This window comes from Syngnathus acus, chromosome 11 (assembly GCF_901709675.1).
Source record: "Syngnathus acus chromosome 11, fSynAcu1.2, whole genome shotgun sequence".
In the NCBI taxonomy this organism is placed as follows: Eukaryota; Metazoa; Chordata; class Actinopteri; order Syngnathiformes; family Syngnathidae; genus Syngnathus; species Syngnathus acus.
In genome coordinates this window covers 3,023,593-3,044,641 of record NC_051096.1, presented here as the reverse complement: position 1 = coordinate 3,044,641, position 21,049 = coordinate 3,023,593, and the positions used below count along the sequence as shown (strand labels likewise).

General features: G+C 47.5%; 2 protein-coding genes and 3 long non-coding RNA genes across 7 annotated transcripts in view; 2 read left to right on the top strand and 3 right to left on the bottom strand.

The window, feature by feature from the left end:
- Positions 1-10,733, top strand: part of LOC119130460 — a 180,183-nt gene extending 169,450 nt beyond the window's left edge. Inside the window, exons 2-4 of the long non-coding RNA XR_005099421.1 lie at positions 10,232-10,273; positions 10,511-10,645; positions 10,688-10,733. This is a non-coding gene — a long non-coding RNA (uncharacterized LOC119130460). The remainder of the gene's footprint in view (positions 1-10,231; positions 10,274-10,510; positions 10,646-10,687) is intronic.
- The window catches only part of LOC119130302 (H-2 class I histocompatibility antigen, alpha chain-like), a 346,995-nt gene that overhangs the window by 205,822 nt on the left and 120,124 nt on the right, over positions 1-21,049 (bottom strand). The window contains exon 1 of one of the 2 annotated variants that reach the window (XM_037264104.1): positions 16,837-17,028. The exons of the other annotated variant lie outside the window; for it this stretch is intronic. Within the exon in view, the coding sequence (XP_037119999.1) occupies positions 16,837-16,900 (64 nt within the window). The 5' untranslated portion in view covers positions 16,901-17,028. Of the gene's footprint in view, positions 1-16,836; positions 17,029-21,049 lie in introns of those variants that run through there. 2 annotated transcript variants of the gene reach the window in all.
- LOC119130478 overlaps positions 1-21,049 on the top strand; it is a 340,541-nt gene that overhangs the window by 203,059 nt on the left and 116,433 nt on the right. The gene's annotated exons all lie outside the window — the stretch shown is intronic.
- On the bottom strand, positions 134-8,403 carry zmym4 (zinc finger, MYM-type 4). 2 transcript variants are annotated; one of them, XM_037263753.1, is made up of 27 exons: positions 8,207-8,403; positions 7,213-7,594; positions 6,753-7,139; positions 6,471-6,646; positions 6,153-6,400; positions 5,903-6,074; positions 5,532-5,735; positions 5,302-5,455; positions 5,118-5,233; positions 4,890-5,057; positions 4,660-4,810; positions 4,399-4,571; positions 4,121-4,268; positions 3,958-4,032; positions 3,805-3,876; positions 3,575-3,606; positions 3,330-3,501; positions 3,130-3,242; positions 2,864-3,056; positions 2,624-2,740; positions 2,432-2,541; positions 2,124-2,295; positions 1,848-1,999; positions 1,639-1,753; positions 1,340-1,579; positions 1,140-1,278; positions 134-1,041 (listed from the first exon to the last, which is right to left on the bottom strand). In XM_037263753.1, exons 1-27 carry the CDS (start codon positions 8,267-8,269, stop codon positions 804-806), a joined length of 4,482 nt encoding a protein of 1,493 aa, XP_037119648.1. In that variant the 5' UTR covers positions 8,270-8,403; the 3' UTR covers positions 134-803. The 2 variants fall into 2 exon arrangements, with proteins under 2 accessions (XP_037119648.1, XP_037119647.1); XM_037263752.1 differs by having other exon boundaries at positions 3,805-3,879; positions 8,207-8,402.
- LOC119130445 lies at positions 19,549-20,931 on the bottom strand. The gene is made up of 2 exons (XR_005099401.1): positions 20,829-20,931; positions 19,549-20,116 (listed from the first exon to the last, which is right to left on the bottom strand). It is a non-coding gene; the product is annotated as an uncharacterized LOC119130445 (long non-coding RNA).

Here is a 21,049-nt window from a genome sequence, read left to right as displayed (position 1 = left end):
AGATGTGGATCTTGTGTTTTTTCTGAAACAGCCCCAAGGCATGTTGATACTCAAAAAGAAAACCCAAAAATAATCTAATCCCAATTGTCAACATTCGCAGTTTTATTTATTAAAAAAAAATCAATACAAAATGTGTGTCATGGCATACATGAGCGGATATAAGCTTTTATTTTGTACATAGCTAAAATTTGGGGAAGGCTGCCATCATGTTTTCTCTTAAAAGGTGCTTTGAATCGCAACTCTTATGCGTTCAAGTAGTTTCACTCGGCAAGATTGTTTAGTTTGCTCTAAAACTACACCAAATGAACAGCGTCTACTCTGGTGATTCCCAACCACAAAAAATTAAGAACTAACGAATAACCTAGTGTTCAGTCTTTCAAACAACAGAATAATAGATTTGGCCTCAACTAACAGGCCAATTTGTGGATACATTAGGATGACATTATTTCAGTGTGAATACTTTGTGACATTTGATGATGAGATTTTCTAACTGAAACTGTGTGACTTGAATCAAAGGTTGGTAAACACTGATCGACATTACGGAAGGAGGAGTTAACGGTAGAAAAAGAGTGTAACCTCCATTGACGTGGATCGGACCTTTCAAAACAAAACAAAATCGGATTATCGTATACATTCCAAATAAAAAAAAAGAAAAAATTGCTTGTCATGGAATTCCAACTGTGTCTCCTTCCACTCAAACAGGTTTTTAGAATGTCAGCTTTGTTGTCTGTAGTGTCACACAAAGTCTGGTCCTGATCTAAACGTGGCACCGCCTTCAAGACACTTTCGAGTTCACAGGCTCGTCACGGCCAGTCGTCGTCGTCGTCGCCGCCTGCGCCTCCTTCCATGGCGCCTTCGGGAGCGAGCGGCCACTCCCCGGTGGCCAAATGCAACTGGCGCACGGTGAGAATCCGAGTCAGCATGGCCTCCTTGGTGTCCTCGTCTAGCGGCGTGGCCGAGAACCACAGCGGGCTGTTGGGGACGCAGCAGCGCTCGGGCAGCAGGTAGAACACGTCGGTGCGCTGCTTGACAGTCTCCGAGCTGATTTCCAGAATATGGATAATGGGATAGCACAGTTAAGATTTGGTGGTGAAAAAAAAAACAATGGCTTCCTTTGGACAAAAGAACCCGCCCCTCACCATTTTGAAAGGTAGAATTCGTAGAGTCGCACAGGACAGCGCAGAGGATTGTCCGTGTTCTCCTTCATCTCCAGGATTTTCTCCTCTTTCACCTCCTCTTCCTCCTCCCTGCGCTTCTTTGCTGGAACGCCGTCAATATCTGAAGATGGCGCAGGTGATATATCATGATTCGCTTTCAAGCACATAAGGACGTGTCTCACCGTCGACGGGCACGATGGGCGGGTAGAAGCGCAGGAAGGTGGTCTTGACGTTTCCCTGGGAGGTCTTGGTGCAGCGCATGACGTGGGCGAAGGAAAGCTGGCGATGCTGCTCCACCGTGGTGAAGCCAAAATTCTTGCAGAAGAAGTAGAGCAGCGTGTTGAGCAGCACGATGGGCGAGAAGACGCCTAGCTGTTTGCAGTCCCACAGGAATTCCTCCTCCACGCGCGAGTGGATGTAACCTAGGAAGACAACGTACGTACGTAAGGAACGGGAAGTCCGAAACTTGTCGCTGACTCACCGCTGGTGGTGATGGTCGGTTGGAAGCATCGCAGCATGTTGGTGAACTCCGTGGAGAACTTGCAGTAGAAGCTGTCGGTGAAAATGTTCTCCACACGGCCGTTGTCAAATAGGTGCTGAGAGGGGACGGACAACGGAAGTGAGCGAGCGAGGAGCGGGGAATCTGAGTCGCAACGCAGACAGAGCGGGGAGTGAGCCGGCCGGGCTTGCCTGCTGGATGCCGAGGCAGAGGTAGAAGAGGCTGTCGGGCGAGTACTGCTCGCCGGACGGCCGCTTGACCTCGGCGATGAAGCGGCACAAGCCGTAGCTCAGCTCGGCCGAGGTGCAACGAAGGAGGTCTTCTTTTGGCAGCAGGGGGCGCACTGGTCAAAATGAAGAGGGGGGAAAAAAAAAAGTTGAGATCATTTTTAAACAACAAATCATGGCTGGGTGACAGATTTTTTTTTTTGCACATCAATATTTTCAATCGTCCAGCTTCTGACTCACTTGCGATACATGGCGTCTCCACATCGGGCTGAGTGTCTCGCCAGCGTATCCATCGCTTCCAAGCGTCCACGCCGTACTCGGTCTTAAGCTTTGGGACTTTGGGGACAGAGCTTTTTCCGACAGATCCTTTTTTGTCGGACACCTCGGTGCCCTTGTTTGACCTTTTACGACCCTAATGCAGACATATAAAAAAAAAATTAGCGATATGAACATAGTTTATCATTGTCTCGTTTTTTTGTGTGTGATAAAAACCCGACATTTAAACAGGGGTGGGTAGACTTTCGCAATCCACTGCATGCAACGCTTACCCTTGTCTCTTTGGACTTCCGAGACGACTGACGTTTTCGCGAGCCGGTGGGTGTGGGGCTAGCCGGCGGAGTGGACAACTCTCGCAGCGTGGCCATCCTCTCTAGGGTCTCTAAGGAGGGAGCGAAGGACACGTCACATTGTCGCAAGCGAGCCTCGGGACAACCGAGTCGCCGTCGGATCGCATGCCTCACCGATGGGGAAGTCGGCTTCGACGTCCATGGGAGGCGGAACGCCCTGCTCGTCCAAGCTGTTCAGCAGGCTGGCAAAGTCATCTGTGTTCAAGTCATCATTGGAGGTGCTTATCCCATCTGTACAGGGGAAAAAAAAGAAATAATAAAGGGCGCCCACGGATACAACATGAGTCGCCCACAAATCTGTTCTAAGAATAGCTCACGAGTCATGGAGCAAACAGAAGACCAAACATCTCCTACCTCCAGCAGCAGCAGCTCCCGGCCGCGTCTCCCCTTCTTTGTCGCCCCCGTTGGTCTCGGACACCATCTCGGCCATAAGAACCAGCTCGGCCTCGAAAGGGTCCTTCGGGAACTTTTCTTTAATCTTCTTGATCGTCTCCACGATGCGGTCGGCGTTGTCCGTGCTGACGGGCAGCAGCACGGGCACGGGAAGCTGCGGCACAGGTGGAGTGGGTCACGCGTGGAAGGCAAGAAGATACGTGTTGACCTCTGAGGCGTTTACGTACAGGCAGAGGCACGCCCACGGGATTGGGGGTACACTGGCTGTACATGCTCATGGGCACGGGGACGTACACCGGCACGGGAACGGGGAGGACCATGATCTTTGGTGTGGACCCATCTAGAAGAGAAGAAATCTCTTAAGCTTTGCATCGTCAATATGATTTGGATTGAGACGTGCCAGGGGCTGCAATGACTGTGAGCATACCCGTCTGCGCCTCAACGTCCACCATCTCCGTCCGACACGAAACGCCCTTGTCCTGCACCAGCGGCTTACACAGCAGAGCCTTGTTCTTCATGCTTTTCGGCGTGCTGGTCGAAGTGGACTTGGGGGTGAAGTGAGACGGCCTCTTCCTCTCTGGACTGTCGCTGATAATGATCTGGCGAGAGAGAAGAAAATATAACTCTCTATGGTGACTTGTTTTTATTCACAAGCTCCAACTGGCTGTTTACCAAATCGGGGTCTGTCGTTTGTGAGTCGGCACCTATAGACAGAAAAAAAAAATCGAATGTTAAGAATCAAAAAGTTTCTTTGCTTTAATTCAACCGTAAACTTCAACTACAAGTGAAAATAAACTGCTTGAATTCTCGTTAGCATGTCAAATTTGTTTGTTAGCGTTGAGCTTCCCCCCCATGTGTCAATTTTATAGTAACCTCCAAATGGCAGTACGAAATAACTTGACCTCTTGTTCGAGGACCTGTGGGAGTGAGAGAGTCCTCTTTTTGTTTCCTCAGACTGACTTGGTCGTCCCCCACTTCTTGACAGCAAGAGAAAAAAAACCCGTTTAAAATCAGTTTTCCGAGCGTGTCCTATCACTATGATTTGTGCTGTGTACTTTGTTTGGCCGGCTTGCTCTCGCTCTCCTGGTCTTGACCCGCAAGCGAGATCACGTTGGCGATGACGGGCGATTCTGCAAGCACAAAAGAGGCGACCTTCAAGCCGTGCTGGCTAGCGCGCTGGCTAGCGTGTTACCGCGCCACACGGTGCCGACGGCCCACCCGACGGGAAGACGTCGCCCTGCGTCTTGACCAGCGCGTTGCAGAACTGGAAGAGGCACGGCAGGTCGCAGAAGTTGCGCACCTCCCCCAGCACGAAAAGACTGTGCTTCAGTTTCCCTTTGCGGTCACACAAGGAGCACTTTGCAACCTGGCAGGCGGCAGAGGGCTCCGTTAGACACGCTACATAGACACATATGGACATTAAATCAAATGTCAGATGCATATGTAAATGCTTTGAACCTTTCATTCTTTTTTTTGGGAGGGTGTGTGTGACTTACATGACAGAAGAGCATGGTGTAATTCGACCTGCACTCCTCGGAGCAGAACTCCTCGCTGGATTCGCCGTAGAGCGCCTTCTCCAGCTTCTTGGAGATGCACTGGCAGTACGAGCAGGACTTGCAGTGCCTGCCCCAGCGCGCGTCCAGGTCGATCTCGTACAACAGCCAGCAGCCTGCCCCGGAGCGACCATCGATGTGAAAAGGGTTGTCGGGAGGGGCGGGGTGTTGCGCGGGCGGGCGGGTGGGCGGTCGGCGACTCACCGGGGCTGCAGAAGTAGCAGTCCTTGCCGTCGATGCGCTTGACCTCTCGGCTGATCTTGTAGATCTTGCAGTACTCGCATTTGGCGCTCAGGTTTTTTCTGGTTTTGTACTGCAGGGCGCAGCTTGAGCCACACACAAACACCGCTTTGTCCTGCGTACGGAAGGCAAAACGGGAGATCAGAACATTCCAAAAGCATTTCTCTCATCCCGTCACGTGCGTGTCTCGGCACCTTGACGTGGATGACGTCAGGTTTGGACGTCATGCGGCGGTTGCACTCGGCGCAGTCGAGCGAGGACAAGGCGGCTTGCGCCGGCGGTGTGGCGTTGGCCTCGTGACTGGAGGCCACCGTCAACTTTGGGTAAACGCTCATCTCCTTCCGTTTCTTCTTGAACTTTTCCTGCAACAGCACATCAGAGTCAGTCACAGCAAATACCGCCACGAGAATTACGTGCGCTACCTGAAAACCCAGGACGCACGGCAGCGTGCAGAAGTTTCTGATGGTGGTGTCCGACATGGCCAGGTGATACGCCGGCAGAGCGTTCTTGCCGCAGTTTTCGCAGTTCAGATGCGTGCCTGCGGGGCAGGAAACAATGCAAATCCAGAGCTGTACTGAATCATTGACGAAAATCACTATCTGGTACCTGAGGAGCTGACATTCTGGACGACGAAGGCCATGACGCAGCTGCTGCTGCAAAAGAGGCTCACGGAGTCGTCGGTGGCGCTTTTGTTGTGGACCATGTCGGCGATTTGCCGCGGGGCGCGACACATGGTGCACGGCAGAGTCATCTTCACTTTCTTTAACCATACAAAGAAAAAATATATACATTTGAATACATTCAACATTTTTCCAGTATTTAAGCTTGCCGTGTACCTTTTTGTACTTGATGAGACAGTCGAGGTTGCACAACGTCTTGCTGCTGCCCTCCATTTTGAGTAGCATGGGCCCGACGTGGCAGGTGGCGCCGCAGTTGGCACAGCCCGCCATGGTCAACCGGTTGGCGGTTCGGAAGAGCTTAAAGCACGAGTCGCTGCACATCTTGTGGACCGTGCCGCTCAGGACGACTTCGTGCTTGTTCTGGTTATACAAAAAAAGAAGGACAAAATCTTTGCGACATTTTTCTGTAACGGATTAAGGGCATTTCTATTCATTTCAATAGGGCAAGATACTTTGAGACACAATCATTTTTGGGTTACAAATACATTTCTGGCCAGACATTCTTGAAGGCATCATTCTTGACTTACGATGGTGTACTTGGAGCAAATGCTGCACACCGACTGCACTTTGGCGTCAGGAGAAGCGAACGGCTTGCCGTCGACGCTTTTGTTGAGACTCAGGCACGCCTCGCTGCAAAAACCCCTCATCACGCCGTCCACGTCCGGAGCCAGGATAATTTCCTGAGGGCGGGTTATGCGCCTGGCGGACAAAGACAAACAGGTCAGAAATAGTTCAACAAGCAATCATTCAGCAGGCCCAGCCGATACTCGCGCTCACCTTTGGCAGCGGTGGCAGTTCTTGACGGTTTTGGACGAGCTGAGCGAGGAGGTGAGGCAGAGGGTGGAGCAGAAGAGCGCCGGCGAGCCTTTGCGCTGGTAGGCCGTCTGACCTTTGATCAGCCCTTTCTGGCAGTGCGCGCACCTCATGTTCAAAGTCGCCGTGGACGACGACGGCCGACCTCGCTGCCTCCGAATGTTGCCGTCCGGATTCTCGGAGTACACAGAGTCGATCTGCAAGTCCTCCACCTAATGTACACGAAGACATTCAAGCGGCCAATACGAACTAAATATTGGGATATGGAGAAGAACAACTTGCCTTGGCAACGACGGGCTCATCCTTCACAGTGGACGTCCCGGACACGAAGGCCAGCTCGTACTCCTCGTCCTCGGGCTCGTCTTTGATTTTGATGGGAGGCGGTGAAGATGACGAAGAGGAACTGGATGCGGCGAGCTTGATCACCTTCATCCCATTGGTCATGTCGGGCGCTGGCGCTGATAGGAGAAAAATGAAAGAATCGCAATGGAATGAAAAATACAAATCCACATCCTCTTACACTCTTTTACATTATGCATTATGGCAAAGTGGTGTGCGGCTTACATGTTACTGCTCGGCTTCTGGAGCGAGTGGCATAGAAAGGCACGTCTTCCTCCTCCACCTCCTCCCTTTTCACCTCTTCCACCACAAAGTCCTTCTCTTTCTCCTCCTCCACCTCATCTTCCTCCTCCAACTGCTTCATTTTTACCTCCACCTCCTTCTCATTCACCTCCACATCCTTCTCCCCCTCCTCCATCTCCCGCTCCTCCACCTCCCTCTCTTCCACCTCGTTCCTCTCTTCTAACTCCTCTTTGACCTCCTCCTCTTTTTTCCCCTCCACCTTGTCCTCCCCCTCCATTTTCTCCTTCGCCTCTCCTTCATCCACTTTCATGTCGGCGGTGGGTTTTAGGTCAACGTTCGGCTCACTCCGTGCCTCCTCTTCCTCCAACCCTGAAGATTACAAAAATGATACGCTGCACAATGGTCCTACAATACAGATATGCAACACAAATAATGTTCACACCTGTGCTGTCATTGTTCAATTCTGTGCACATCTGAGCTTCCTGTTCCTGCTGATCCACAGTACCGATGTCCATCATCTCATCCAGGTTGAAAGACGTTGAACAGGCACCTTTGTTGACGGTCTCCGAGTCCAAGTCCTTCACCGGTATGGGAACGGGGTTGACCTCGTTGTCCTCCTCCGGATCGTCCTCGTCTTTTTCGCTAGCCAGGCCCGCTTCCACTGTCTCATCCTCCGAGTGGGACGGTGAGGCGTTCAAGGCCTCCATGCGACAAGGGACCAGCGGGGTCTCGGGGTCTCCAAGTTCAAACCTGTTCTCTTCCATTTGGTTTTGGAGGGAACTTCCAAAATTGGCTGGAGCGTCAGTTCTTGACTCTTCTGTTTCCTGCACTCCACCAAAATGTAACAGGCAATATTTAATTAAAAGGTGTGGCAAAAGTTTTAGAACATACAGTTGGATTGTTAAGCATAATGACAAGTGTTGTATTTGAGTGACACCTTTGCAGTATGCGTGATCAGGAAAATGTCATAAAGGATTTAGAAATAGCACGATTAGAGGAATGCTAGCAGAATTTTTCTCAGCATTCACACGTTGTCATTGTCCGGTAAAGTACGAAATTTCATTAGGATTATCCAAAGGGAAACTTTCAGCTTTTTACAACATATAGAGCAATATACAGAAATACAACTAGAACTCCCCATTTTAATTTAAAGACTGTTGAATTAGATTTAACCAGAAATAACCTTAAGTTAATACTTTATTGTCAAGCTTGATGGACGGAACGACTAGCTCAGCTCATGCTAAGCTAGGGCTAACATACTGGCCAAGGTGTACGCTTAGCATTTTGAATCTAAACGGGGCCGGGTTTTGCGCATATTAACTTTATAGCACACCAACGCGCAGGCAGAAAGAATAATGTATTCCTCCGATGCATGTGTTGTGAATCCGTTTGGGTGATCGGTCATGTGAGACGGCGTGCGGGAGCTTGATTATTACCGCAGGTCGCACTATATCGGCGGCCGGATGTTGACGCTCGTCGCCAGTTTCCATTGCCTCCATGTTTGCTGCCAATGCAGGACGCTCGGGTAGTACATAAAAAAGACGACTCAAAGCATTTAATATATTTGCAAGAGCGTGTGCACCTTTCAATCAGCCATATTGGCTCATCCTTCGATGTGGATGCTGCTAGCTTGACTAGCGTTTGCTTCTTCGCGTATTTACCTCCGATTATACGCAGAGCATTCACTCAATACACCCCCCTAGTGGACATTATAGGTACTCCAGCAAATCACCATAGTCTTCATAGCACGATGCATCAAAATGGTCCTCACAGACCACTGAATTACTACCAAAAGGAAAACTATTCAAAGAGTATCGTGTACGCAAATTATTCAGCCACCTTTTTGCGATTAATGCAGAAGTAGTGCTTATCTTTGTTTCTTCGTTTGTTATTTAGACACCCATAGGCTTTACATTGCGCCATGATACAGGATGCCTTTCCTACGACCCTACGTCACGGCTGCGCCTCTTCTCGATTTAGGTTGGCAATGAGCATTACCGCCACCTACTGGTGCAAAGCATGAACAAACCCATGACAAAAAAACTGCCTCAAAGACAGTCCGGCGAGCAATTTTAAGCTTGTTTTAATACAACAAATATAACCCAAAACATGTTTGGATGCAATACATTTTTATAGGATATACTTTTTTGTTTTTCATCTGACTGCCACAGGTATTCGTTATATCACAAGTGTCAAACTCAAGGCCCTGGGGCCAGATACGGCCCGCCACATCATTTTATGTGGCCCGCGAAGACAAATTGTGCCTCAAATTCGTGTGTCATTACTAGAATTGCAAATTGTCTTCACTTTTAATATCTTTTTTTTAAATATTTGACCAGTTTTTACTCGTCTGATTTGAAAACGAGTTATTTGTCAGTTTGTTTTGTAGCTAGTGTGAGTGTAATAAATAAATGAGGAAATACAGGAATGAATCAATCAGTCAAAAAATGCATGTATAGATGAATGAAGAAATAGATAGATAAATAAAGACCAATCAATCAATCAATCAGCCAACCAACCAATCAATCAATCAATCAATCAATCAATCAATCAATCAATCAATCAATCAATCAAAGAAATCTTGTCAATGACAACTTGAACTTGCTCAGGGTCGCATTTTGTGTTGTGTACAGCCCGTTCCTTTTCTGTCGGGCTTTTGCGCTCTCTCGCAATAATGTACCGACCGAGCCCAGATAGAGCTGTCGTCCCATCTCGTTGCCGCAAACAAGGTCGAAACCAACGTCAAGTGGAAACAAAACTTCACGTCACTTGGCTAAACACAAAATACGGCATTAGACGCACGCAGAACAAACAACACGTACACAGCTAGGGACATTCGTACGGAGTAAGCAAGAATAGAATGAGAGCACAAAATGTCAAATGACAAGTGGTTCGAGATGAACCAAAGCACCCAGAAGCTGATCGGCGAACCACCAAAGCGCAAGGTACGCATCGGATGGACGCGCACGCGCTTGACAAATGGCTTGGTCGAGTTGAAAGCATTTGCAAGTCGTTCGCTCCGTCGGGGGAGAGGGAGAGAGAGAGAGCGAGAGAGAGAGAGAGAGAGAGAGAGAGAGAGAGAGAGAGAGAGAGAGAGAGAGAGACGCCGCCGTCTGTGACGTCGTTTGCGCTCAGTTTGTTCAGATACGCTGGGGCTCCATTCTGGCGGTGGTCCCGACGCTCCTCTTGGTCGTGCTTGTCATCCAAAACATCGTCTTCTTCCACTTGAACAGGTACGCACGCGCGCACGCAATGAACAAACACTTGACCACCACAAGTCACAATCCCCCCCCACACACACACACACTGGCAGCTTCATGTATACACTTTATGTGTTCCAAGGCCTCAGGACATCGTCAAAGAGTTGGGCGAGCTGGTGGCGACTTTGCCCAACAGCCTCCCGGACCACAACTGCACCGACTTAGCCTGCCACTGGGCGGCGCTGCAAACCGCATTGGCAGGTCAGGAGGCAGGTCAGACCGCATTGGCAGAGCTGAAGGCAGGTCAGGAGGCATTGGCAGAGCTGAAGGCAGGTCAGGAGGCATTGGCAGAGCTGAAGGCAGGTCAGGAGGCAGGTCAGACGGCATTGGCAGAGCTGAAGGCAGGTCAGACGGCATTGGCAGAGCTGAAGGCAGGTCAGGAGGCAGGTCAGACTGCATTGGCAGAGCTGAAGGCAAGTCACACCGCGATTTCCAGCAACCTGGAGAAGAGTCAGACGGCATTGGCAGAGCTGAAGGCAGGTCAGACGGCATTGGCAGAGCTGAAGGCAGGTCAGGAGGCAGGTCAGACCGCATTGGCAGAGCTGAAGGCAAGTCACACCGCGATTTCCAGCGACCTGGAGAAGAGTCAGACGGCATTGGCAGAGCTGAAGGCAGGTCAGGAGGCAGGTCAGACGGCATTGGCAGAGCTGAAGGCAGGTCAGACGGCATTGGCAGAGCTGAAGGCAGGTCAGGAGGCAGGTCAGACGGCATTGGCAGGGATGAAGGCAGGTCAGGAGGCAGGTCAGACGGCATTGGCAGAGCTGAAGGCAGGTCAGACGGCATTGGCAGAGCTGAAGGCGAGTCACACCGCGATTCGCAGCGACCTGGAGGCGAGTCAGAGCCTGCTGTCTCAGGTGATGTGGACATTTCAGGACTTCACGTCCCTCCCTCCCTCCCTCCCTCCCTCCGTCCCTCCCTCCTTCCTCTTACACACAAACTACTATCTTCTTTGAATAAGAACAAAAGTATTGTTGAAAGATGCAAACAAAGTGTCCCAGTTGGAGATCTCATTTCAGTTCTTTCAAACGCTTGGTGCGCAGGAGCTGTCACAAGAGAAAGAGGAGTTACACAACTTCAGTCTGGCTTTGTCCAGCCTGCAGCATGGTAGCTACCGAGCGAGCGTGTCCAGTTTGTTTAAAGCGGGCATCTATTTTGCGCTCTCACATGTTTTTTTTTTTGTTTTTTGCTTCAGGTCTCATGCCCAGAGACTGCAGTGACGTCATGGCGGCGGGAAAGTCCCAAAGTGGAGTCTATACCATCTTTAGCGGGTCCAACAGCTTCGAGGCTTACTGCAACATGAACCTGGACGGGGGAGGCTGGACCGTAAGTGCTTGACCCCCCCCAAAAAAACACCCCAAAGTTCCCCTCGTGAAGCCTTCCCCAATAAAGTTGGCACTTTTCTTCAATGCTGAACGTCCAGTTGGCCAGTCATGCTCGTTTGCTCCGCTGATGGTGTGCGTGTGTGTTTGCAGGTGATCCAGAGGAGAAAAGACGGCTCCGTCGACTTCTTTCGGGGTTGGAACGACTACCGAAAGGGCTTTGGAAACCTCGCCGGAGAGCACTGGCTCGGTCTGAAACAAACACATCCTTCTTGTCAAGCCTTTGTGGTTTGCGTGACGTGACGCCGCCGCCTTTGCGTGTTTGCAGGCCTGCAAAACATCCACGCTCTGACGGCCTCGGGCGCTTACCAGTTGCGGATCGACTTCACCATATTCGACGGCCGCAATTACTACGCTCTCTACGCCGACTTCTCGGTGGGCCGAAACTCGCTGGACCCCGAGAAGGACGGCTACCCGCTGCATGTGAGCGGCTACTCTGGAAACGCAGGTAGCGACTCCCGCCGGGGGGGGGGGGCACACTCGAGAGCCCGCGCCGCCTGCGTGTGCTCAAAAGCAAGTTTGTGTGCTTTGCAGGCGATAGATTCACCTACCATTCTGGGGACAAGTTCAGCACCAAAGACCGCGACCAAGACAGCCGGAATAGTGGCAGTTGCGCCAATGAGCGGAAGGGCGCTTGGTGGTATTTCAGCTGTGCCAACTGCAACCTGAACGGGCTGTACAAGGCAACCGGCACCTGCGGCGAAACCAATGCAGTCTGGTATGATTTGGGGCCATCAAAGTTTACCTGCCTGAGATTCGTGGAGATGAAGATCCGGCCCAGAAAGTGAGCGGTCAGCCGGCGGAGCCTGGGAACGGCATCCCCGTGGGATCACGTGGGTGCTGCCCGACGTCACCCATTTGTGCAGCGCTCGTCAAGTAAGATGGCGGTGCGCAAATGTGTGTCGGATTTGGCCCGGGCAAATGGGCTCAAGTGCAATTCCGAATTTCACCAGAAGCTTGACACGAGAGAGACCTGACAAACGGTTAGTTGGAAGTTAGTTCCTCAAAATGAAGTCTTATTAAAAAGCAGTTCGGCGCTGTTGCAGTTCCAGATTTCACCAGCAGACAGTGCCAAATTTAGACTGCCCTGACATGGTAAACCCGTCGTTAGATTAGTCGAAGTTATTGACTCGGGAAACACGATCTGTTTTGAAGTACACGCACACACACACACTCACTTTTGGATCATTTTAGGATGCTTTGCTTTGCTATCATAAAATCCCTTCCATCTGTTAACATAAGGAGTGGCCATAAGCATAGGTTAGCTACGATTGATTATGTGTTAAGTTAGTGAGTGTTCGATGAAGTTGTGTTTTACAATGACATGGGTTAAAGTAAGGGTACATTTGACATTCTCTTGCTTTGCCATGAAATAACTAACAGCTGAAGCATTCCAATGACATCTGTTAAAGTAAGGGGACCCACCCATAACCATTGTTTAGTTAGGTTGCGTTGAATATTGAGTTAAGATGGATGGATGGATCATCAACATATATTCAATATGGATGTTTTATTCATACATGAATGTATTCTCACGTGAGTAAGGACTGTTAAAGTAAGGGACCCCGTAATCATCGTTTAGTTATGTTGTGTTGAATATCTTTGAAGTGTTTTTGTAGTTAAGTTGCATTTTCTTTTCTTTTCTTTACAATCCAAAGAGGTTTGCGACGGCATCATTCTCGCTTGAATGAGAAACGGCGAGTGGATTGTCGTCGTTTGTACGAACAATTGAGATGTGTCACTTTTTTCCCTTATTCATTAAACTTTCTCTTGATAATCCTTTGATTTGATGATTGATTTTTTATTTTTTCCACGTACATTTTACGATGTGGAGCGTGGTTCTTCTATATTCAATAATGAAAGCTTAAAATGTCCTTTCACAGTCATACTTTGAACCGTTCAGTTCTTAGTGAAGACAGCTAAGGATCAGGGGATGTTAGTCACCTAAACATTGAACGGAGGCTGTGATGGACCGAAGTCAAATTCCTTGTTTGGCACGCTCAAACATGGCGACTATAAACTCTTGAATCTTGAATATACCCTGAACATCGGAATGAGCCAGACCTGGTCGGAGGTAGTTACCTTAAACTCAGCTAGTGGGCTAGTGTCAATGAACTCATCCCCGCGACGGTTTCAGTAAAGACAGCTTAACCCAACCGAGAGTTACCAAATTGCGCCTTAGGGAGAGAAAGCCGCTGTAAAAAGGACGCCGAGGTAGGTGTCAGACCTACGTGTGTCATTACTAGCATTGCAAATGATCTTCAATTTTAATAATATCTTTTTTTTTTTTTTAAATATTTGACCAGTTTTTACTTCTTGTCTGATTTGAAAACGAGTTATTTGTCCATCACACACACTGCCGACTTATCACGACGGATACAATGAACGTAGCAGGCGACCTTACTCAGCGGGCCTCTCATCTCTGCCAGGGGATAAGATGCGAAGATCCACTTTCAGGTCCTTGCTCGGGCTTTGCCATTCCCCTCCATCTCATCTCCTTTCCTGTTGCACTTTGGCATTGTCAGCTTGTGTGTGTGCAAGTGTGTACGTGTGCGTGCGTGCGTGTACTCACACCATCGGGGTGGGCCGGCAGGGGTCACGGTTTGCCGGGTCGCCTGGAACTGTCAAGAGGAACAAAGCAGAGTGCAAAACGGCCTGAAATCAAAGATCGTGTTCAAGATTGGAAAGCTGCTTTCGATTTTTTTTTTCTTCATGTGAGCCTCATGAAATCTATTTTTATTTTTGTCAATGACTTAACTTGATTTGACTTTGGCTAGGCTAATTTGTGTGCCGCCCAGAATTCCACAGTGGGAGCAGACAGGGTTCCAAAAGCATATGATGATTGCCTCTTTGCTTGTTTTTTTTTTGTAGCTCTTTGTAAGTATGAGGGACAATAATGGCTTTGGTGGTCTTGGTTCGCCATGGTGACCACGGATATAAACAATTCAAATTCTTTCAATTCTTTCTCAAACTACGCTCCTCAAACACTGCTTGATATGAAAAGACTGAAAATGGCACTCTATAATATTGTATTTTATAGACTCTGCAGTCATTACATAATTGAATAGGCGGAAGATGAATGATTAACTTATTGAAGGGGCCTTCTGCTTGCTTGCTTGCTTGCTTGCTTCGACCACCAGGAGGCAGTATGAAAAAAGATATAGCTGTATAATGCTGAGTTTCCGTTTGGCGATTTTGTTCATTCTTGGCCTTTTTAGTTTTCTTGACGTCCACACACATACAACAACAATTCTATAGATATGTTATCGTTTTGTTTCGTCAAATGTATTCAAGGGAATTAATCAATGAGCACGATAAAAACATAATTACAGAAATATCTTCGTACTAAAAGCCATTTCCCGCAGTGAAAGTTTTCTGTAAGCTAAAAAGAAAAAAAAGACCAAGAACATATTTACCTTGCATTCGTCCTGCATCAGGAGCATTCCAGGAGCTTGAAATTCGCGACGAAATACGGTGACGTCATCTCTATAAATGAAATGTGTAATATCTGCAAAACCGTAGAAACACAAACGAAACTTTTTGCAGCACAAACCAGCACAAACAAGGTAGTTAATTATCCACCAGTTGTCCAAAAAAAAAAAAAAAAAAAAACATACTTGTCTACAATCTTTTACACTTGAAAACAAAACATGCTGACAAGGTTGAAGTGGTTAACAGTGGATTTAATTTAACTTCCTATCTGCTCCAATTGCTGACAGTAACTTTACAGATCAAATTCAACTGGATAGGAATTGCAACATGGCAGCATTGAATACAAAAGTACAAAAGGTAGCGGAGGAAAGCAAAATAGAAATATTTACAAAATAAAACTTGGGCGCATAACTTCAATTTGTTTATACACATTCCATTTTCGTCATTGCGGCGGACTGGGTCGAGCCGACACGTCCTTGACCGATAAGAGTGTGATGGGGGTGGCGAAGTAGGAGCCAAAATGGTGGGTCCAAAGGTGGGGGGCGCTATTGGTCACATTTGCCGGGAGCCACGGCCTCTGGTACGGCAGCTGCTGCAGCAACCGCGGCTGCATTGGATGGCTCAGCCAAGCCGCCGTTTGCTCGCTCACCGCCACGGCACCTTGGTTCGGTGCCTGCTGGATGTAAAACTGCAACGGGTACGTCTGGCCGACATTGTTGCAACTACTCTCTGCGGGCACATTCATAGCTAGCCTGTGATCGTACCCCGGCTGCACGTTTAAGACCGGAGGTATTTGGCAAGAACCGGGATTTAATGGCTGCAGTTGTTCTGCCTTTGGACCGGCGAAAGACGCCTGGTGGTCTGCGGCAGCCACGCCACTGCTCACTGGGATTTGCTTTTCAGCGGGATTCCCAAAGCCTTGAGGGACAACGTTATCTGGACCGGCATCTACGCAACTAGTATCCGGCTTGACGATGACGTCACCAGGCCAATTCAGGTCACGGGGGACAGTGTTGGTGGACTTTTCCATGCAAATGACCGACTTGTGGGGTAACGCATCCGGTGCCACTTGTTGCATCCGTGGATTGATGGTGCCGCTTTTGATATCCTGGCTGCCGTTGCTCGGCACCATTGCCGCCGGGTTGCTGCTGTTGTCTGCTGCCTTAGACTTTTCCGGGTCACCATGTGCCGGGTCCCCTGAAGGCTCAACCACAGCGACCTTTGCCATCTTGGCTTGTGATGACTTGAGTCCGTTTTTGACAAGCATAGGCTCAGGCAGTGGGGTCTTATTGCTGCAATTCCGGATGAGTTGGTCCAGAGATTCAAGTGATTCTCTTTTCCTGGTGGGAAGGGATTTATCTTGACGAATTGTCGATGTCGCGGCTAGAGAAGTGCCACCTTTAGCGCGAGCTTGCTCTTTTACCCAAAAATGAGATGGTATCTCGGTGGCGTGGAGTCTCCCCTGCGAACGTGTCAGGTCATCTTTCGCTTGAGAACTTGGTTGAGCTTCAGAGATGCTTGGAGTAGACAGGTCCTCCAAGAGCAAAGTTTTGAGTTGGGAATGAGGCTCGGTTTCTGATCTTAGCCTGGGAGTTACAAAAGATACACTATCCAAGGGGACAGTTCTATCTTTCACCTGACCAATCCAAGGCGGTTGCAAGGTAGGAGCGCCACGTTCTGCGATCGTCGGTTCGGCGCTCACTCCATAACTTGGACCAGCAGTTAACTCTTGTGGCATTAGTTCTTGCTTCACTTGAAATTTCGGCCTTACTTCAGAGACAAGTCTGGCAGATGCAGGACATACTGTCTCTTCAGAAGTTTTGAGAGATCGTGACTCTTGCGGCAAGAGTTCAGCCTGCACCTTAGAAATGGATCTACCAGTTCTCAGTGGTTTGGACTTTGAGGGGTTCAAATCAGCCTTCACTTGAAAAGTGGATGTCTCCACAGAAGTTGGACCAGGAGTTGTTCCAGAGTTGTAAGCAAAGCACAATTTACCAGGCATCACGTTGTATATTTGCACGGCCGCAACAAAGAATCCAAGTAAATTCATTCCAAGCATTGTTGCGTTTGTTCAAGCTGTTGAGCAAGGCAAGGAAGACAAAGATGTGGCGCACGCCCGGAGCCCCGGACTGACCATAGGGAGAACCGGGAGTATTCCCAAAGCGCGAGTTTCTCTCTTTTCAAGTCATCCGTGAGGGCGGCACGCCTGTCAGAGAGACAGCTTATGGTTGCTTTTGAGCAAGACACTGGAGACTTGTTCGTTTTGCTTAGACTGCAAAAAAGGAGAGGAGATTCTAGACTCAAGTGGAGCTTTTTTATTTTCTTATTTCAGAGCATCCATTCATTCCTGCGTCGTCGTCGTCCGGAGTGATCCATCAAGGGAAGGAGAAACTTATAGGTACTCCAGCAAATCACCATAGTAACCATACACTCGAATGATTTTATTTATGCTTTGGCAAGAGATACTTTAAATAGTTGATGTGAGGCTTTTGCGTTTAAATTTTATGTCGTTATATAATAGATAAAAGTAAAATGCTACAACACTTTTCAAAGATCATTTGAAATATACAGTGCCTTGCGAAAGTATTCGGCCCCCTTGAACCTTTCAACATTTCGCGACATTTCAGGCTTCAAACATAAAGATATAAAAGTTCAATTTTTTGTCAAGAATCAACAACAAGTGGGACACAATCTTGAAGTGGAACAAAATTGATTGGATAATTTAAACTTTTTTAACAAATAAAAAACTGAAAAGTGGGGCGTGCAATATTATTCAGCCCCCTTGCGCTAATACTTTGTAGCGCCACCTTTTGCTGCAATTACAGCTGCAAGTCGCTTGGGGTATGTCTATCAGTTTTGCACATCGAGAGACTGGAATTCTTGCCCATTCTTCCTTGCAAAACAGCTCGAGCTCAGTGAGATTGGATGGAGAGCGTTTGTGAACAGCAGTCTTCAGCTCTTTCCACAGATTCTCGATTGGATTCAGGTCTGGACTTTGACTTGGCCATTCTAACACCTGGATACGTCTATTTGTGAACCATTCCATTGTAGATTTGGCTTTATGTTTTGGATCATTGTCCTGTTGGAAGATAAATCTCCGTCCCAGTCTCAGGTCTTTTGCAGACTACAACAGGTTTTCTTCCAGAATGGTCCTGTATTTGGCTCCATCCATCTTCCCGTCAATTTTAGCCATCTTCCCTGTCCCTGCTGAAGAAAAGCAGGCCCAAACCATGATGCTGCCACCACCATGTTTGACAGTGGGGATGGTGTGTTCAGGGTGATGAGCTGTGTTGCTTTTACGCCAAACATATCGTTTTGCATTGTGGCCAAAAAGATCGATTTTGGTTTCATCTGACCAGAGCACCTTCTTCCACATGTTTGGTGTGTCTCCCAGGTGGCTTGTGGCAAACTTTAAACGAGACTTTTTATGGATATCTTTGAGAAATGGCTTTCTTCTTGCCACTCTTCCATAAAGGCCAGATTTGTGCAGTGCACGACTGATTGTTGTCCTATGGACAGACTCTCCCACCTCAGCTGTAGTTATCTGCAGTTCATCCAGAGTGATCATGGGCCTCTTGGCTGCATCTCTGATCAGTCTTCTCCTTGTTTGAGAGGAAAGTTTGGAGGGACGGCCAGGTCTTGGTAGATTTGCAGTGGTCTGATACTCCTTCCATTTCAATATAATTGCTTGCACAGTGCTCCTTGAGATGTTTAAAGCTTGGGAAATCTTTTTGTATCCAAATCCGGCTTTAAACTTCTCCACAACAGTATCTCGGACCTGCCTGGTGTGTTCCTTTGTCTTCATGGTTCTCTCTGCGCTTTAAACAGAACCCTGAGACTATCAAAGAGCAGGTGCATTTATACGGAGACTTGATTACACACAGGAGCATTCTATTTATCATCATCAGTCATTTAGGACAACATCGGATCATTCAAAGATCCTCACGGAACTTCTGGAGTGAGTTTGCTGCACTGAAAGTAAAGGGGCCGAATAATATTGCACGCCCCACTTTTCAGTTTTTTATTTGTTAAAAAAGTTTAAAAATATCCAATAAATTGCCCTCTTAGCAAATATGTACCCGTGTATCTATGCATGTAAATATGTACTCATCATCCGTCCAAATAATTATGATGGAGATTTACACTTCAAAAAAGTCCCGTAAGACTGCCGCCACTCAATGATCATTTTACTCATAAGTGTTGTCTTTTATATTAGCTGCTCTTATTTACTCATCATATTTACACACCTATTTATATTTATTAGCGTGCGCCCAATTGAGGATCAGTCACAAGACTGGTTTCAGTCTCCTTTGATGAGACTGCAATTCTGTGGTCAGCATTGAAATGGGCAAAGGTTAGGGTCATTTTGTTGTCATAACTTTTCATACAAACAAAGGTCGACCGTGCATCGAACCCTGCGGGACACCTGTGAGAAGTGCGTACGACTCTGAGGGGAGACGAGAGACTCGGTGCGGAGTACGCAATTAATGAACCGGGGCCACTGATGGCAGCTTTAATTGCGCTTTGAACAAGACAGTTGTTAATGGTTACCAAAAGTCACATGGACGTCTCTACTCAGGCCAAATCCCAGAAAATATCAATCGATCAAAACAATCACCTCGGTCTTTTAGAGTTTCATTTTGAGATTGCTTTCGGCCTCTGTCAACAAGATAGGTAAATTGTTCAACACAATGCAAGAGCAAAGTCATCATTTGATGATCACTTTTTATTTATTTTTTTCAACATTTTTGAATGCTTCTCAACTAAACTACCAAGACCATAGGTTGGATCTTCAACCCCCACAAACCCTTCCATGTCGCAGAAGTCCATTTTGGGACATTTTGCATTGGGGGTTTGTCTGTCGTCACATTCACGGATCCGCACAGCGCTGGCCAATGAACACTTGAATACAGAGAAAACACAACATGTGATTATTGTTTTGAGTGGAAGCAGTGAGTTGTATTTACAGTTCTTTAAAAAGTGTGTGTTGGAAAATTCTAAACTCAGTACAAGGAAAGCTTTTAGTTTGTGAGTGGTTTTGTGACGGATATTTATACTTTAAGAAATGGGACTGCAAGAATCACTCTTACAGAAAAACGAATAAATATGATTCTTTTTGGACAATTGCAAAGTCCCCTCTAAAATAAAAAAAATATGAAACCATACAGATACTCACATGGATCGTCTACGCAGACTTGGCCTGGATGACATGTTTGTACACCACACCCCATAAAGCGCGAATTGGGCATACAGCGTGTGCATAGCAGAGCGTCACCTGAGGAAGGGAGGGTGGTGGGGTGGAAAGGAGACAAATTTTAATTTTATTTATATATATATATATATATATATATATATATATATATATAATTAAAATAAAAATATATTAAAAATATAAATTAGAAGGGCAGCTCGTGGTGCACTGGTTAGCACGTCCGCCTCACAGTTAGGAGGGTGCGGATTCGATTCCACCTGTGTGGAGTTTGCATGTTCTCCCCGTGCCTGCGCGGGTTTTCTCCCGGCACTCCGGTTTCCTCCCACATCCAAAAACATGCTTGGTAGGCCGATTGAGCAGTCTGGTTGTTCGTTTCTGTGTGCCCTGCGATTGGCTGGCAACCGGTTCAGGGTGTCCCGCGACCCCCGTGGGGACAAAGCGGTATAAGATAAGATAAGATAATCCTTTATTCTTCCCTCAATGGGGAAACTCCTATGTTAGCAACATATACACACACACGCATGCGGGGAAGGGGGTAAAAGATTTAAAAAAGTAGAAGGTATATATAATCAAAAAATATGGACAGTATATACAAAATACCCAATACACAATATACAGTGGAGATAAAAAAAATATTCGATAAAAAAAATAGTGCACTCTGCATGAGGAAGGGATAGAAAATGGATGGATATAGCGAGCCATTTTTTTGAAGTGTTGTTCTTCACTAAATAGACATATGAAATATCTTCAAATAAAGAAATAAAATGACACTCACCAGTTGCGATCAGCATGGCGACAGCAAAAGCCAAGATCAACCACTTGATTGCGTTGTTCATCATAGTAGCCTGTTGTCGACTCATCAGTTCACGTTCCTTCCACACAACGACTACCTAGATGAAAAGTCATCTTTTATACCTAGAAATGATAGCTGAGAGCTGCTCTTATTTGCACATTGTAATATCAACTTGCATGCCAGTTAGTCTAAGTTATTAAGTA

Coding starts and splice junctions, on each gene's coding strand:
- zmym4 (XM_037263752.1), bottom strand. CDS start 8,269: ATGGAGGCAATGGAAACTGGCGACGAGCGTCAACATCCGGCCGCCGAT. Junction 6,647..6,752: donor CAGAAGCCGAGCAGTAACAT/GTAAGCCGCACA, acceptor TTCTCCTATCAG/CGCCAGCGCCCGACATGACC. Junction 1,042..1,139: donor GAATTCTACCTTTCAAAATG/GTGAGGGGCGGG, acceptor TCTGGAAATCAG/CTCGGAGACTGTCAAGCAGC.